The 17,758-nt window shown below is 35.8% G+C and overlaps 4 protein-coding genes across 5 annotated transcripts in view; 2 read left to right on the top strand and 2 right to left on the bottom strand.

Annotated features, from left to right (window-relative positions):
• Positions 1–17,620, bottom strand: part of LOC136410314 (neutral alpha-glucosidase C-like) — a 98,323-nt gene extending 80,703 nt beyond the window's left edge. Inside the window, exons 1-14 of one of the 2 annotated variants that reach the window (XM_066392411.1) lie at positions 17,548–17,620; positions 17,414–17,494; positions 17,137–17,358; positions 16,926–17,079; positions 16,660–16,871; positions 16,416–16,602; positions 15,784–16,356; positions 15,467–15,724; positions 15,163–15,412; positions 14,952–15,109; positions 14,790–14,897; positions 14,627–14,739; positions 14,492–14,568; positions 14,384–14,436 (exon numbers count right to left, since the gene is read on the bottom strand). In XM_066392411.1, the coding sequence (XP_066248508.1) occupies positions 14,384–14,436; positions 14,492–14,568; positions 14,627–14,739; positions 14,790–14,897; positions 14,952–15,109; positions 15,163–15,412; positions 15,467–15,724; positions 15,784–16,356; positions 16,416–16,602; positions 16,660–16,871; positions 16,926–17,079; positions 17,137–17,358; positions 17,414–17,494; positions 17,548–17,567 (2,466 nt within the window). In that variant the 5' untranslated portion in view covers positions 17,568–17,620. Of the gene's footprint in view, positions 1–14,339; positions 14,437–14,491; positions 14,569–14,626; positions 14,740–14,789; positions 14,898–14,951; positions 15,110–15,162; positions 15,413–15,466; positions 15,725–15,783; positions 16,357–16,415; positions 16,603–16,659; positions 16,872–16,925; positions 17,080–17,136; positions 17,359–17,413; positions 17,495–17,547 lie in introns of those variants that run through there. The other variant, XM_066392410.1, reaches the window with a different exon arrangement.
• Scgbeta (sarcoglycan beta) lies at positions 518–2,102 on the top strand. Its single transcript, XM_066392685.1, has 2 exons — positions 518–1,359; positions 1,517–2,102. Exons 1-2 carry the CDS (start codon positions 660–662, stop codon positions 1,783–1,785), a joined length of 969 nt encoding a protein of 322 aa, XP_066248782.1. The 5' UTR covers positions 518–659; the 3' UTR covers positions 1,786–2,102.
• Positions 2,101–3,955, bottom strand: LOC136410496 (interleukin enhancer-binding factor 2 homolog). The gene is made up of 3 exons (XM_066392684.1): positions 3,854–3,955; positions 3,501–3,798; positions 2,101–3,132 (listed from the first exon to the last, which is right to left on the bottom strand). Exons 2-3 carry the CDS (start codon positions 3,792–3,794, stop codon positions 2,245–2,247), a joined length of 1,182 nt encoding a protein of 393 aa, XP_066248781.1. The 5' UTR covers positions 3,795–3,798; positions 3,854–3,955; the 3' UTR covers positions 2,101–2,244.
• Positions 9,055–12,882, top strand: LOC136410313 (neutral alpha-glucosidase C-like). Its single transcript, XM_066392409.1, has 14 exons — positions 9,055–9,161; positions 9,221–9,304; positions 9,366–9,590; positions 9,642–9,801; positions 9,859–10,070; positions 10,124–10,313; positions 10,370–10,942; positions 10,993–11,250; positions 11,312–11,561; positions 11,615–11,772; positions 11,835–11,945; positions 11,995–12,104; positions 12,606–12,679; positions 12,742–12,882. The coding sequence occupies exons 1-14, from the start codon at positions 9,142–9,144 to the stop codon at positions 12,801–12,803; spliced, it is 2,487 nt and encodes an 828-aa protein (XP_066248506.1). The 5' UTR covers positions 9,055–9,141; the 3' UTR covers positions 12,804–12,882.
• Positions 17,621–17,758: the final 138 nt, after the last annotated feature.

Genomic DNA, 17,758 nt, shown 5'->3' with positions numbered 1-17,758 from the left:
CGTTTTCGCTTTTGCGATCGCTAATTAAATTCCTGCATTATTTAAAAATACAAAAACATATTATAGTCAGTTGAAAAAAATTAAATCTGAAATCGCTTGTTTTTCACTTTCAGTTTCCCTTTTATCGCGCCCCTGTCGAGTTCCCTAACCAAATTATCGAAATATGCATAAAACATATTAAAATTAACGGCGTAGATTATGTATGCTTTGATAACGTCAAAAAAATTTAACTAAGTTAACTAAATGAAAAAAATATTAAAGGACAATTCAAGATGCGAGAAGGATATTTTTCACTATTTCGCTAGTATTTTACGAAACTTGGCAATGCCGCTCTTCGCGTTTAGTTATCAATCGCGTTCATTTATGACCTTTCCTAAATGCTAGTTTTCACTCAAAGTTGGCAGATTTCCTGTTAAAAAAGAAATTTGCTGGCACCGCTTCTTTTTCATTTATAATATTTCTGAATTCCATTTCATAGGTATAAACTAATTATTGACATCGAGTGTAATTTGTTAAAATTAGAATGCGACGCTGTCCAATATCGCGCCGCCCAAACACGCAAAAGCAGCGTCGCGGCGCCGCTTTCGCAATCGACCCAATCACTCCGTATAAACGTAATTCTCACTGTTTACATTCCCTCTCATTTTAACCCGAGAAACATGACTGAAGTTGAATCTTCTTCTCCTCAACCTTCCGAATTATTGTCCGAAGAAAACGACGCGAGTTTCTCCAAAGAAACCACTCTTTTGAGCCATAAAAACCCGAAAAACAGCTTCAAAAATGCATACAAATCCGTGCAGGAGTACCAAAAACCAATCCCTCGAGGAAGAAAAACTTTCGCTTTCTGGACTTTGGTGCTTTTATTGTTCCTTTCGGCTGTTGGGAATTTGCTCCTTACTATGACCATACTGGGAGTGCTGCGGATAGGAAATGGTATGCAGAGCATAGAACTGCTACCGGAGCATAGAGTGATAAAATTATTTGGAGACGTGGATTTGGGCCGCATATTCAAGCAACACGGAGTTATGGAAGGCTTCAAAGGGGAAAATCTTGAGGTAACTGGGGAAAACAGCTCTGTATTTGTAAACCTTTACAGCAGGTTAAGCAGAGTATTCAATAAAGTGGCAGTCGAGAGAAATGGTACTTGTTTCCATGGTTTAAGCTCTTTTACTGTGGAAAATAAAAATAAGAAGCCTTTATTTGATGCTAGTAGCCCCAACTTTAAAAATTTTAAAAATGTAAATGTTTTCAAAGGAAAGAGCATTGAAACCAACAAAATTCGAAGCAAACTTGATGAAAATTTAAAAATTGAAGGGGAAAGACTGCATTTTAAAGGCAGTGAAGGTTCCAAACTTGAAGGTAAGTTTCAGAACCAATAGTTCTCAGTACTTGCAAGTTTATCTAGAAGAAAATTTCTATTGAAACAAGAAAGTTTTAACTATCTTCGTAGTTACCTAGACTTTGATTTTTTAGCACTTAAAATCTTTAATCAAAAACTTCTCAAAACATATTTCAGCCAGAGAGATTGTATGGAGCACAGACCAGGACATTTACCTCAAAAGTATTAATGGCTCAATAGTACTGAGTGGAAAAGAAGGAACTTATGTGGACATTCAGAGACTACCCATAGCTAGATTGCCAAAAAATAGCTACCTAACTGCCCAGTTTAAAATCTGTGTATGCATGCCTCAGGGCAAGCTTTTTAGGCTGCCAATAGCTAATGTTAACGACCCAGTTTACTGCAATCAGGCAGATATGTCAGCGCAGTTTAACCCTTGCATGTAAATCTGAAGATTAGTGATGTACAGTGTGTCTCAAATTTGTTAATGGTATCCACAAATTATCAACAACGATTGAGTTTTATGTTTAAATTTTTTTTCCTTAAATCTCGAACTTATATGGAAACTATCACTCACTATGGTGTCTGGTAAGTGATTATTATTTTAGATCAACTTTTAACCTCTGATTACCCACTGATTTGTGACACACTGTAGGTATTTGGAATGCATTTAAATTGATAATTTTTACTAGAAAAGTAGCTGAGCTAGAAGGTATTTTGTTGGTTATATGCAGGTTTATATGAAATAAAATTATTAAAAGTGTGTATCTTTTTTAATGAGATTTAAAAAATACAAAAAGTCACTGATTCAATTTATCTATATCGAGACTGAAAAACGCGATATACATAACAAACTTAAATTGAATTTGCAAATTAACAAAAAGCAGTAAAGTAATCTGAAATACTTAAACCTCTAGGGTTTCCATACTTTCATCCCCTTCGCCCTCTTCCATTTCCTCATCCTCATCTCCATCCTTCTTCTCCGGTGGATTCTCATAAGCTTTGTCCAAAGGAGACACCACCACTCCATCCCATACAGACATTTCTTTAGCAATATTGTTGCTTCCCTCCATCCCCAGGATCTGCTTGTAGCCTCCATGAGATAAAACTCTCAATAAAGTTTGTGCAGTAAGGCAGCAAATGTCCTGTTGCTCCAAGGTTATAGCTGTATGTATCCTCAAGCTGACCCCTTCACAAGGATCAGTTATACCTGCAGATCCTGGCAAGAAAAGGCCCGCAGCTAACAGTTGAAAAACTCTGCGGAAAGCCACGTTGATAGGCAATGCCTGTCTGCTTGGATTATGCAGGATGGTGAAATGAGCTAGGAGATCCAACATCCATGGCGTCAAAGGCTCGAAACCTTCAAATCTAGATCTCACATCGCGTAGAAGACGTATGAGCACTTTAATTGAGGAATGATGCGCATTCTCCTCAAACCACCTACTATGACGAATAGCTGCTAAATGGCTTAACATTATCTTTTGATCCAGATGAATCTCTGGGTCCAATTTGCGGATGTTATGGTGTAAAGTGGTGACCAGCACTCTCACACAAGCAAAAGCATTACGTATTTCGAGACCACGTTCATTTGTTGAGTGAGCCAGTTGCTCTCCTTTAGGGACAATTTCATTTTTCATTAAATTCTTCAAATCATCCCTCACTTTATTGCCTAAGGCTTCAACAGCCTCTTTTGTTGGCAGAGTTTTTAGGATCACAACTATATCAGCTACGTTGTGTCCAGTTACCATTGTGCCTTTCTTGAATGAACCCACTTGTCGTACTTCATCCAGTTGCTGAAAGAAGCCCACTTGAAAACTCACAATAAACACAGCTTTATGGAGATTAATAATTTATAGAGGAACAGATCGCTAATGCATTTTAGTGATAAAATCTCCTTTAAATAGCCTTTAAAATTTGCATACTTCGATAGTTGTAAGAAAATATGTGAAATCCCAAGGTTCATAACTAATTTTTTTTATATTTCCAGGAGTATTTAGGGTTCTAAAATATTGAAAACTGAAACTTGATAACTACTCAAATATGCAACTTTGTACTGGTTTAAACAAATCATATCTTTTTAAAGTATTTCTCTTGAAGTGGTGGGAGAGTGCAATTTAAAAAGAAACAAATCTCCAAAAACCTTTTTATAAAATCCACTTACACAAGCATCAAAACTTCCAGGGGCAACCACTAAATTGTCCAACACAGTCTGGATCTTTGTAACCAAGTTCAAGATTGAAGTTTGCTCATTAGGAGTAGGTGACAAATCTGAGTTTCTTTTTAGCAGAGCCTGTGTAAGGGGTGCCTCATCAGGAGCTGGTTTGGTACGGGGAAATGCGGACTCGCATAGGGCTAAATCAAAGGGATGTCTGGGTAGGAACAATTTAACTTTGTAAGGGGGACGCCCTCCAGGACCTCTGTTCATGCCACCGCGACCCCTCATGCCTCTGGCCATAGCCCTACATAACAGGGTATGTTCTATAGAAGTCCTAAGTTGAGATTTATGCTACTTACTGCAGGTTTTCGGGGTTAAAATGAGAAATTTCAGTGCAATTCAGCTAAAACTCGTATAGTGTGTGAAGCCGGTACACAAACAAAGATGGAGGAATAGGATTTCTAATATAAAATGACAGACGATCCGTCAAGCTATCAAATCATTTTTAGCGCTTGCGCAAAACTAATTACAATGAATAGGAAATGATAAAATTACAAAGACCTGTAGATTATGAAAATTAAGCAGAGAATTCAGTAACGACGTTGTTGAATTGAACATAATATTTACGATATTTTGTGAATTCGAATTGACGTCACTTCTTCTCCTTTATCATATAATCCGCTAGTAAGTTGTCGATACAATCACAAAATCGATGTTCGCATCTAGGTGGTTTCGCCAGTGAAGGAGGATTACCACTATCACCGCATTACTTGTCATATTCGGCCTTTATATCATCATCATGATTTCTCAATTGTTTTTTTAATGATAATAAACGATGTTAAGTTTTTGTTTTAAATCCATGGTAAACTATGTAAACTAAGTAGAAAATTCAATAACAATTTCAATGCCTCTGAGGTTACATAATATAAACGAAATTGTTATCCCATAGACAAATTCACCGTAGTTTTTTCTTTTTACACGGTTTGGTACCGTACCGGTCTTATGAGGGGGATGAAGTTGAGCGAGGGCCCAGGACAACAGATCAAGAACGGTGGCGACCTTTCCTGATTGATAGTTTTTCTTGGGTGGTTGGGGGTGGGTGATTAAAAATTTCGTTCGAGGCTTCAGATTTGCTAAGATTGACCCTGTCACCGTTCAAAATTTGAAAAGTGGCAAAAAATTGGTACTTTTTCCCACTGATATTTTCAGAAAAAATCTCGAAATTTTTAATGTGCTGTTTATCAATACAATGGACTGATATGGGACTTATGTACAGTGACTCGCATTAATATTCGGACACTATGGTATTTATGGAAATATTAAGTTTTTTGCTAACTTATTATTAAGTAACATTATTTATTGCATAATCATTAGTTACAACCATGTTTCTAGTATATGTAAATACATTTTTGATGTTTTAAATTAAATTATATACAAAGATACTATCGAACACAGAAAACAAGGCATAATTTTACTGTCGCAAAAATATTCGGACACATACCAGGAACATAATATTTGTGAGCAAAATTTATATATACAAAAAACATATAAACAAATTAATACTTCGTATGATTGCCTTTATGTTGTATAACTTGTTGTAGCCGTTTCGGCACGTTTTCAATGTTTTTTAAATGTAATCTTCAGGTATGCGATGCCATTCTTCAACTAATCGTTGTTTTAACTCGTTTTTGGAGTTGATTGGCTTACTGTGGACTTTACGGTCTAAAAATTCCCATAGATTTTCTATAAGGTTGAGATTAGGTGATTGTGCAGGAGGATTTAATACTTCAGGGCAATTATATAATAAATACTCTTGGACTAAACGCGACTTATGTTTTGGATTGTTATCCTGGTAAAATTTAAAATTGTCACGTATACTTAATTTTTCAGTACTTTTTAGTAAATTTTGTTTTAAAAGATCCAAGTACATAACTTTATTTAAATTTCCTTCAATAAATACTAATTCGCCTACTCCGGCAGCTGAGATGCAGCCCCAAACCATTATACTCCCTTCGCCGTGTTTCACAGTAGGCCTGAGATTATTAATTTTTAGCTCTTCATTCTTTTTGCGCCATACCATTTTACGACCATCAGATCCAAAAATGTTGAATTTTTTTTCGTCAGCAAATGTATAATGCTTTCCGAGTATGTTTTCTCTTTCACAACGAATTCATGAGCAATGGCGAGACGTCTCTTGTGATTGACTTCCGATATGTATGGCTTTCTTCTGGCTACTCTTCCGCTGTACTCGTCTTTTTTTAATAATCGTCGAATTGTATCGGGATGCACTTTTTTGCTACTGTACTCTAGTAAATCAGCTGTCAATTTAGGAACACTCAGTCTAGGGTTTATTTTAATTTGTTTAATAATTTTACGCATTTCACGTTCATCAATAAGTTTCGGGCGTCCTTTTTGCGGAATTGATTCAATACGATCTTCTTGAACAAATCTTCTAATTATATCACCAACTGTACTTTTACTTACACTTAACAAATTACCGATTTCTCGATACGATCTGCCTTTAGCGTGGTGAAAAATAATTAATTGTCGTACGTCAAAAGAAATATTTTTGTCTTTTCGCCCCATAATGTGAATTTTAGTAAGTTATAAGTTTGCCTTCAACGCACTGCATACAACTAACAAGAAAGTTGTGTCTTTGATGCATCTATAATCTTTTACGATCATAAAAAAGTCTGTATGCAATATTTTTCTATTATTTTTTACCTGCATTGCACCGCACCGCATTCCGTGTTCGAATATTTTTGCGACAGTAAAATTATGCCTTGTTTTCTTTGTTCGATAGTATCTTTGTATATAATTTAATTTAAAAGATCAAAAATGTATTTACATACAGTCAGTCAAAAAAGTCTCCATACACTAGTCTTTTTTCGGTACATTTTTTTAATATGCTTTTTAATTTACATTTAATTACAAATATCCTTTAAATTATTATAAACAATATCCCTAGCAATAATTTAAAAAAATAGTGAAGTCGTTTGGAATACGTCATTTTAACAATAAAAAACCAAATGATATTAACAACAAGAAAATATGTAAAAAAAGTGTCCATACACTTTAAGAAAACGCTATTTAGCACTATCAGTTATTAATATTTTATCACACTGGATTTGGTCAGGTTACCCATGAAACAAGTGAATCATGTTTGTTTGCAAAAACGTCATTTTAAAGTTGGTGATTTAGTCGTACAGTATCAGAAGAAAAATGAATAATAACAACCGTGAAATTCCAATTTCTATTAGAAAAATCATCGTAGATTTGTGGAAAAAGAAAACATCCTTTAGAAATATTGGTAAAATAATTGCAAAATCTCATGCCACTGTACAGTACATAATAAATCAGTACAAAACCACCGTTCCTATAAAGTGCGGCCACGCTCCGGTTGACCTAAAAAGTTATCCGCACGGGAAGAGTCTAGTATCGTAAGAAAAATTAAAATTAATTCTAAAATAAGTGCACCTAAACTCGCTGACGAAGTCAGAGAAGAGTTCTCAAAAAATGTAAACCCTCAAACAATTAGAAACTGCTTGCATTGAGCAGGTTATAACAGCCGGATGGCGAGAAGGAAACCATTGATTTCAGAAAAAAATCGAAAAAAACGATTAGAATTTGCCTTGGAATATGCTACCAAATGCAATGAGTATTGGGAAAGTGTCATCTTTAGCGATGAAACGAAAATGAACCTTTTCGGTTCAGATGGCCGGGATAGAGCCTGGAGAAAAAAAAATACAGCTTTGAAAATTGAAAACGTCTGTCCTACGGTAAAGCATGGAGGAGGTAATGTTTTATTGTGGGCGTACATGTCAGCTAATGGGACCGGGAATTTAGTTTTCATTGACGATATTATGAACCAGCATACGTATTTAAATATTTTAAGAAATAATTTAAAACAAAGTGTTCAAAGACTTGGCCTTGAGGGGCGTTATTTATTCCAACAAGATAACGATCCCAAGCACACTGCTAGACTCGTACGTGAATGGATGATTCATAATGTCCGCCAACAGCTTCATACACCACCGCAGTCACCTGACGTGAACCCAATTGAGCACCTGTGGGAAGAGTTAAAGCGTCGGGTGAGAAAACATCAAATTAGTAATAAAGAAGGTCTCAAAAAGAAGATAATTGAAGAGTGGGAGAGTATTCCACCAGAAGTTACAAGAAAGCTTGTATTGAGTCTTCCAAAAAAGCTTAATGCTATTATTAGAGCAAATGGCAATTGTACAAAGTATTAGATTTTAAGAAAGTTGTAAATTCATTAAAGAAATGTTAGTGTATGGAGATTTTTTTTGCATAATTTCTTGTCGTCAAATCAATTAATTTTTTATTTTCGAAATAAAGTGTTCAAATCACTTCACTTTTATTTTTCTTATTTCTAAAGAGATTGCCGATATTGATTTAAAAGATATTTCTAATTAAATTCAAATAAAAAAATTACACTAAGAAGAATATTGAAAAAAAGGTTAATGTATGAACACTTTATTGACTCACTGTATACTAGAAACATGGTTGTAACTAATGATTACGCAATAAATAATGTTACTTAATAATAAGTTAGCAAAAAACTTAATATTTCCAAAAATACCATAGTGTCCGAATATTAATGCGAGTCACTGTATGTTAACTTGAGATCATAGAGCCTAGGAAAAGCATTTTTTAACCATTATTTTTGGCAACTCAAAAACGTAAAAGTTAGGGACCCATGTGGTGCTGTATCTTAGGGACTAAAAAGATATGACCAATTAAATAGAATACGATGTTTTATAAAGCTCATGGAGACAATTAATTTGAGCAATTTTTTAAGGAAATCGCCTCACGCCCAATATTGACCTTACGGTGGTGTGAGATTGGGCGCCTATCAAAAAAGACCGCTGTTTTTCTTTGGGGGTACGGGAACGGTGATTAAAAATTTGGCACAGGGCGCCAGACTTGTTAAGACCGGCAATCATTTCCTCATCATTAAATATTAAATCGGAACTGCAACAGAAGTCAATTTGCCCTTATCTCATTCAAAGAGTTTTAATTCATCTATATGTATATGTCGGAGATTTATTAGTCCTTAAGTTAGAATTGTACCATTAGAACCGATAATAGATGAGGGGCAGACTGACAAAGCCATCTTGAAGATAAAGCATTGTCAAACGAGGTCACTACTACCGACATAATTAAGTGCCCACATGTGGGATTTGTCCACGCGAAACAGGGACTAGCAGGTACTCCCTTTTGGGTCTGAAGGACCACCCGATCGGGGAAAGTTAAGAAGAAGAAAGGAACAAGCAGTTAAGAGATAGAAGGGCAGAAGGGCGGTCGAGTAGTAGTGAATTCGTTAGTTTGCCTTTCTACTTTTATTTTCTAAAATATTATAATGTTAAACATGGAAAACGTTCCTAATGTTATCCCGACATATATTTTTTGGACTTTTTTATGCATAGGAAGCTTGTTGACGCTAACAACTTGATATTGTTTTTATCAGATCGTTATGATCGACAAACAAACTTCTTGAACTTTTATACATAGATATATATTATATCAATTAAATAAAATAAACGAGTTTCATACTTTCCAAGCAGTTCTAATGATCTTTTTAAACGTTTAAGTGCATGACACAATTAAAACGTCGTCTGTATAAACAATGCAAAGTTTTTTTCTAAGGTAAATTGCTGTATAGAAGCAATAATTATCACAGTATGTTTCTTTCTTTTCCTTTATAGACTTTTGGCGATTATAGCTGTGATTTCACCATGCCTAAGCGACGACGAATACCCAGCTTCATGTGCTATGAGACCAATTTGCAGGTAAGTTCCCTTATTAACTCTTTTTCTCTATTATCAATCCTCCCCACCACATCACCTACAGCGACTATCGAACGAGAATCCCTACGTCAGAAGAAACCTACCAAGTAGTGACTGCTGAAGCTGTTGATGGAATTCTTCAATTTGCGCTTCAAAACAAAGCTGGAAACAATTTGACCCTAATTGTGAGAGGGGTGCAAAACAACACATTCCGAGTCACCATAGAAGAACCTGATGAACATCGCTACCACTTGGAGTATTCTTTGGAAAAGGAACCGACTCTAACCCCGTAAGCGACTACATAATCCCTCTTATATTCATTATATTTTATTTTTTAAAGACTGAACGTAACATTCAAAAACGAGACTTCATTAACTGCATCAGATGACACTGGATACTCTACTGTGATAGTCCTATGGGATTCCTCACTGCAAATCCAGTTTTATCACGGCTCTATTTTGGAAACAGTTCTGGATGGAAATAGATTAATTATGGAAAACGTATTTATAGTTGTGAAGAAATTTGCCAGGCAAACGTCGAAAATAAATCCGTTTTAGACTAAAGAGAGCCAAGCTTTCACTTTTGCAGTCCAATTTAATGAGGTCAAACGCCTAATAGGACTCCATGAAAGAGCTTCAATAGTGAGTTTATACCACACTGCAGATCTTAAACTAGATCCCTATAGATTCAAGAACGTGGATTATGCCTATCAAAGGATAAATTCCACGAAACCCATGTATGGGACTGTGCCTCTTATCTATGGATTAGGGTTGGTTTGGTTGAAAATTTTACGATCTAAAATCATTGAAGAGGAAATTTCAGAAATAATCATGTTTCGGGAGTTTTCCTGCATAATGCAGGAGAAATGTGGATTGATATCAACACTGAAGATCAATCAGCTTATTTTATGGTTTATAGCGGAGTTCTGGACCTTTTCATTCTAACTGGACCTAGTCTAGTTGAAGCTGTAAGACAGTATACAGATTTAACTGGAAAACCTCATTTGCCTCAGGTAAATAGATACTTATCACAACAGAGTTTTTATTTGGTACTTAATAATTATTCCAGCTATGGGCTTTAGGATACCATCAAAGCAGGTATGGGTACAAGACTGACGAAGAAGTTAGGGGTATTGTGGAAAATTTCGATAAATACAACATTCCTGTGGATGCAGTATGGTTGGATTTGGACTACACTGTCGGTCGCAGATATTTTACTTGGAATGAAACTGAGTTTCCTGATCCTGTGGGATTATTAAATTGGGTGGATTCCCAGGCTGAACGAAAAATGATCGTTATCTCAGATCCACATATTAAAGTTGATGAAGATTATGAAATTTTCAAAAATTGCCTAGAAAATAAATATTTTATCTACAATGAGAATGGAAGTAATTTTGTGAGCACTTGCTGGCCGGGAGATTCCAGCTGGGTGGATTTCTTAAATCCTGAAGCGAGAGATTATTACGCAAGTTTACATTCCTATGATTTTTTTCCTTCTACGTCCACTTTGGCTGGATTCTGGAACGACATGAATGAACCTGCATCCTTCAATGACAACGACGAAAGAAGCCTTCCTTACGACGCTTTACATTACGGAAATGTCACTCATGGAGAAGTGCACAACATTTATGGAATGCTTCAGGTTTTTTCTCACAGTATTCTCTCTCTCAAATATCTTATAGTTAAGTGTAGGTCATGGCCACCCATCAAGGGCTCATGGAGCGAGATCAAGGGCAGCTGCGCCCTTTTGTTCTGTCCAGATCAATTTTCGCTGGGGCTCAAAGGTACACTGCTAAGTGGGCTGGAGACACTGGAGGAGGTTATGACTATCAGAGAATGATTGTTCCCATGACGATAAACTCAAATTTGGCTGGGATAGTTTTTTATGGAGGAGACGTTCCTGGGTTTGGTGGTAATCCCACTGAGGAATTGGCCACCAGATGGTACCAAGTAAATAAAATAATATGACGATCATTTTTATAACTAAAAAAAATGGCCACTGGTTTTTTAGATTGGGGCTTGGATTACATTCTTTAGAGCACATGGTGACATGACTACCCTCCCTAGAGAGCCCTGGGCTTTTTCTAACGAGACTAGGGAACTAATTCATCAATCTATTGAAATGAGGTACCAACATTTACCTTATTGGTATACACAGTTCTTTGAGCATACTCTCACTGGTGATCCCATAGTAAGAGCTCTATTTTATCAATATCCTCATGATGACGAGGCTCTAGATATTAATGATGAGTTCCTAGTCGGTAGGACGACTTTATAGGTCTTATTATTACAGGATTTAACGTATAAATTCCAGGCCCAAATATCCTAGTGGCGAATATCTATTTTGCTAATGCGACTAGTCTAAGAGTGTACCTTCCGGGAAAATATGACCTTTGGTTCCAGATTACCGGAGACTCCCATAAGGTCTACCAAGGAGGAGAATGGTACACGATTCCTGTGGACATTTCTTCTGTAGATATAAAGCATTGGCAGCTTAAAAACGTTGTAATAAAAATATTTAATGTTTAAATTAGATTCCAGTCTTCTACAAATCCGGAAGTATCATCAGCAAGAAGGCCAAAGTTGGTAGATCTACCGCAGAGTTAAAACTTGAGCCTTATGAGCTACATGTAGTGGTGGATGAGGTAAACTTGGGTTTCAAGTATTTTGTAAATCTATTAGAATTTTTTAAAGGGATATGCCAAGGGACGGTTGTACTTTGATGACTTCCAGAGTTTTGCATACTTGGACAAGAAATATGTTTACTTGGAAATTACTTACGAAAACAGCACTCTGGATGCGAAGTATGTATATGTTTATTTTAAACCAATAATCTAACTAGAAGACCTGGGTATGTAGCAAATAAGGATCGGAATATTCCACTAAAAGTAAGGCAATTTAAAACAACAAAAACGTAAAAGGTCATGATGACGTTACATAATCTGATTTAGCGGTCATGAGTTAGTATCTCATTGTCTAAGAAATCTACAGCAATAGTTAAAAAACTGAGGGTAATGCCGTAACAAATCATGAGATATCATTACAGAATACCCACAAATACCATAAATATTTTCATAATTGCTATTGTTTCACAATCACTTTTCATACAAAAGAACAAAATCGAGACGCTGTAAAAACTAGCGGAAATGCCATAAGCGCTCTAACTGAACCTCGCAATCATTCTCTGGTTTATAGCTTCTCATTGTTAATTATCGGTTACTTAAGTAAAAAATACGGAAATTCACTTAAAAAATATATAATAATATTGTCAACATTTTCCTAACATTGCTCTGTAATATTAACAGGTTAGTGGATGACGACATTGATCCATCTGGATTTACATTTGATGTCGATGCAGCGATCATATACATCAATAACGGTATTAATTATTGGTATTTTATTTACTCATTTAAATAAATTTTTTCCAATTACTAATTACAGGTGATGGCACCTACTCGACAGAGCGATTTGATGAATTCAAAGGTACATATTCAAGACCATAAGACTCCATCACTGATCTTTAAAACAAACATATTCTGTAAAAATGTATTTAATCTAATAACAATCAGTTTTATGTACCCACATATATTGTATATATCCACACGGTATAAACATGACCGAAGCTCCATTTCTCGAAGAAAATATCCTTAAAAAGGAAAAAAGTATATTCAAGAGCCAATTGAGACATAACAGGTCTTTTGACCTCAAATTGCTAGTTTTGTGTCCGTACTATTATTCAGATAAGCCATAAAAGATACACGGTAAATACCGTAACTTTGCTTTTAATTCGAAATAAGTAATGTAAAATTCGGAGGAACGCCATTAAATGAAGTCCCTGCCCGACCTTTCAACACGTGTATTTTTCCCCATTTCGGGAATGGTAAACAACGTATGTATAATATCTGCATGTTTTTCTCTGTATCCCGGCATTATTACACAATAATTTCAGTTACAATATTAATTAAGAACGAGAAAGACTTACCGAACACCAGAAGAATGATATTTTGAATGCCGATGAACAATCTGGAAACAAATGAAAATTTGAAAAAAGTTCATGGCGTAGTCGTGGTCTTGCCTTTGTTTAGACTTAATAGATCAAAGTCCTGACAATGTTATCCCAAGAATAATCCTCACGGAAATTGATATGATGCATATCCTGCCTTAAATATATGGCGTGCATGGAAATTATTCTCCTGCAAATGTTACGTATCATTTGCTCAACTCAAGTAAATTGTAAAACACACAGTAGAAAAATAAAAAACAGAGTTATAGTTTAGAAGCTCAAGAATCAGCTACGGGAGTAGGAGGGGACTTAATTGAATATTACACGGCTCAACTCAAATAGACCATAAAACACACAGGAGAAAAACAGAAATTATATTTTTACTCAGACAGTTGTAAATGCTGTTAAATTCGGAGAAATGTCACCATATCAAGCTTCCTACTATCGATTTTGAATGTTTTTTTCCCTTTTCGAGAATGGTAAATAACTTATCTATATCATCCATATTTTTCCCCCCATATAGGCGTTAATTATACTCTAGCTTTACTTAAAATATTCATAAAAAACTATAATTATTTACCAAAAAACTGCAGAATCCACAGGACGTACACATCGGACGCGTTTGAAACAATATATTTGAAACAATTGAAGATTTGGAAAAGTGAGCGCGCGCAGCCCTGGCCCTCTTAATAATAATGAAAATAACCGCCAAACGGCAACTTTAGAGTTACGCGTATAGATGACGACGGCTGCTTAAATGTCAAGAATAAAGGTTACTGGATACTCAGAAGTTATTTTTATGTTTATTTTTCCAGTTTTTTCCAAATGTGAAGGTAAGTTATCAGTTCTTAAATTAAAAATAATTATTTATTGTCATTTAAAGAAGGGCCTATATTCTTGTAATAGGAGCTGCTTTTTGTGTTTATATAACCACGATTTCAACATCTATGAATCGCGTTTATTAAATTTTTGGGAGATGTTGTGTGTTAAGATCTGAAGCTGATGTATCTCGTGTTACCTTCCACAGAAACACTCCTGACAATATTCAAACTCTTTTATTTGACTCATTAAACCCCCCTCTTACAACATTTTAATACTAGTGGAAAACTGCTCCTTGGTGTAAGTGCCATCTCCTGAAAAACAAAAATTTATGCAATTGAACCTCTCTGATTATGGAGATTTTATTACCATTATTTGTGTAAACGTAGAATGAATTAGTTTCCAGCGGATTAAATCCAGAAGAGTCAGCATCCTCATCAATCGACCTGAAACAAATCGGTTGCGCAATTTTCCCTTTTTAATGATTATTCTTGTTTTACTCACAGAGCAGTTATATTAACACCATCATATGCTAACGCATAATAGGCGTACTTTTTGTTCAAATACTCAAAACTTTCAAAATCATCATAATACAGCTTCCCATTGGCATTTCCGTTCTAGAATTATGATTATTAAAGTTATATTCAAAAAATGCTTAAAAATATACCTCATCAAGTATCACATGAAACTCATATGAATCTTGCAACTCGGAAGTAGATCTTCCAATTTCAGTTTTACGGCTCAATATTGCTCCTGATTTATAGAAAACTGGAATCTAAATTTAAAATTAAAAATCTATTACAAAGACACATGTATGTAGTAAACTAACAAAGGTAATATCGACTGGGATTGTATACCACTGGCCCCCTTGATGCACATTATTGGTTTCCCCAGTTATTTGAAACCAATAGTCGTTTTCTCCAGGCAAATACACCCTCAGACTAGTTGCATTCGAGAAGTATACATTGGCAACAAGTATATCGGAACCTAAAAAGGACATTAGCAATAAACACTACTCAATGAAACTGGTAAGCATTCACCAATCAAGAATTCATCATTAATATCTAACGCCACGTCATCTTCAGGATAATCATAGAAAAGTCCTCGTATTATTGGATCTCCAGTGATGACGTGTTGGTAGAATTGAGTGTACCAATATGGAAGATGTTGATATCTGAGCTTAATAGATTGCCCAATAAGTTCTCGGGTTTCATTAGAGAATGTCCATGGTTCTCTTCGGTTAGAGCCTTGATCCCCATGGGCTCTGAAGAATGTAATCCATGCTCCCGTCTATATACCAATTCAAAATTAAGAACTAAAGCTTATCGATGTCATTAAAATTACCTGATACCATCGGGTGGCCAATTCCTCAGTAGGGTTTCCTAAAAATCCAGGAATATCTCCACCATAAAACACAATTCCTGCCATATTAGAAGAGATAGTCATCGGGACCAAACTGCGCAGGAAATCGAAAGAACCTCCAGTATCTCCGGCCCAATTCGCTGTGTATCTTTGAGAACCCGCGAAGACTGACCGAGATAAAATGAAAGGACGCAGTTTTCCTTCGTCTCGCTCCATTAAACCTTGATGAGTGGCCATTACCTAATAATAAGTGTTCATTGTAACATAGCGAAGGAACTTTGAATAACTTTCCAATCAACCTGGGTAAGGGCATACATGTTGTGCACATCCCCATGAGTTGCATTTCCATACTGGATTTTGTCGTATGGAATGCTCCTTTCCTGTGAATCATCAAATGCAGTAGGTTCGTTCATATCATTCCAAAACCCGCCTAAAGATGGAGTAGACAAGAAATTGTCGTATGAATGAAGCTTTGCGTAATAATCTCTCGCATCTGGGTTGAGAAAATCGATCCAACTGGCATCACCCGGCCAACAAGAGCTCACGTAATTGCTCCCATCCTCGTTAGCAATAAAGTAACTTCCATTCAGACAGGCCTCATAGATTGGGTAATCCTCATCTATTTTAATATGAGGATCGGATACTACAACCATTCTCCTGTTAGCCTGACTTTTCATCCAGTCGAGAAGACCTTTAGGGTCAGGAAAACCGGTAGGATCCCAAGTGAACCATCTGCGGCCTATTGTATAATCCAAATCCATCCAGACAGCATCAACGGGAATATTGTATTTATCGTAATTTTCGACGATATCTCTAACGTCGTCTTCACTCTTATAACCCCATCTGCTTTGGTGATAGCTCAAAGTCCAGAGCTAATAGAGATTTAATTAAAAAAAAAGATTTTGGTGATGAGTTGATAATTCAAACTTACTTGAGGTAAATGTGCTTTTCCAGTCAGATCTGTGTACTGCCTCACTGCATCCGGCAAAGTTGGTCCTGTAAGCAGGAAAATGTCAAGAACGCCGCTGTAAACCATGAAATATGCGGATTGATCTTCAGTATTGATATCAATCCACATTTCTGCAGCATTATGAAAAAACAGTCCTGAAGTTATGTTTCTGTAGAGGGAAATTAATGAGTGCACTGAAAAATGTAAGAATTAAAGATTATCTTACCCGAATGCATACATAAGAGGTACAGCCCCGTAACAAGATTTTGTAGAGTTCATGGCGTAATTTCCGTAGTCTACAGTTTTGAATCTATAGGGGTCTCTTTTGAAGTCTGTAGTGTGGAAGAGACTAACAATGGAGCTGCGCTCGTGAAGCCCCATTAATCGCTTTACGTCATTGAATTTGACTGAGAAGGTAAAAACTTGGCTCTCATTTGTCTAAAACCGAAAAAGAACCAAAAAAATACTCGAATAAGTTTTATCTAAAAATACGTTTTCCATAATCAACCGATTTCCATCAAAGACGCTTTGCAGCTCATCATTATGAAATACTTCAATTTGCAACGGATCCAACTGTACTTTGACGCTATTTCCTTTTCCGTCTGACGCAACCACTGAAGAGTTATCTGATGATGTTACAGTTAAGCTAAATTAATTTCTGTGAGATTTATGTACAATTTCTTCAATTTATTAAAGATCTTACGGGTTTATCACGGGGTCTTTTTCCAGTGAATACAATAGATGATATCTGTGCAAATCAGGCTCTTCAATAGTTATCCGTACAGTGTTATTTTCCACTCCTCGGATAATGAGCAGCAGTTCATTTCCAACTTCATTTTTCAGCTGAAATTCAAGGACTTCGTCTGAGGATTGTAACTCTGCTTTGTAAATTTCGTTAGATTCGGGAACTTTGGTGCGGAAATCTCTGCAAATAAAAAGATTCTGGGCTATTTTGAGTTTAACAAAATTCGAATACTTACGAGCAGACTCGCCTCATTGAACATGAGGCCGGGAACTCATCTCCCTGCACTGCAATGGCGGCAATTAAGACAAAGAGACAACTAAAATTTTTATATAATATAAAAGGAAATCTGGATAAATTGAAAAGAAAAACCTTGGAAAAGATGTCCACATTGTTCTATAAATCCAGTCTCATTCACTAAATCATCAATGGTACTTCCTACATTTTAATGAAAGGTATATATAGTTAAGTGGTGGGAAAACACAAGAGTGTAGATAATCATGAAGAACTTGTATATATCTTCGTTTTATCTAAGGTATTTGGCATTTTGTGACAGTATTTTTATAAATGTTTACTAAGTGAA

This window comes from Euwallacea similis, chromosome 8 (genome assembly GCF_039881205.1).
Source record: "Euwallacea similis isolate ESF13 chromosome 8, ESF131.1, whole genome shotgun sequence".
NCBI classification, from domain to species: domain Eukaryota; kingdom Metazoa; phylum Arthropoda; class Insecta; order Coleoptera; family Curculionidae; genus Euwallacea; species Euwallacea similis.
This window is presented reverse-complemented; position numbering and strand designations above follow the sequence as displayed.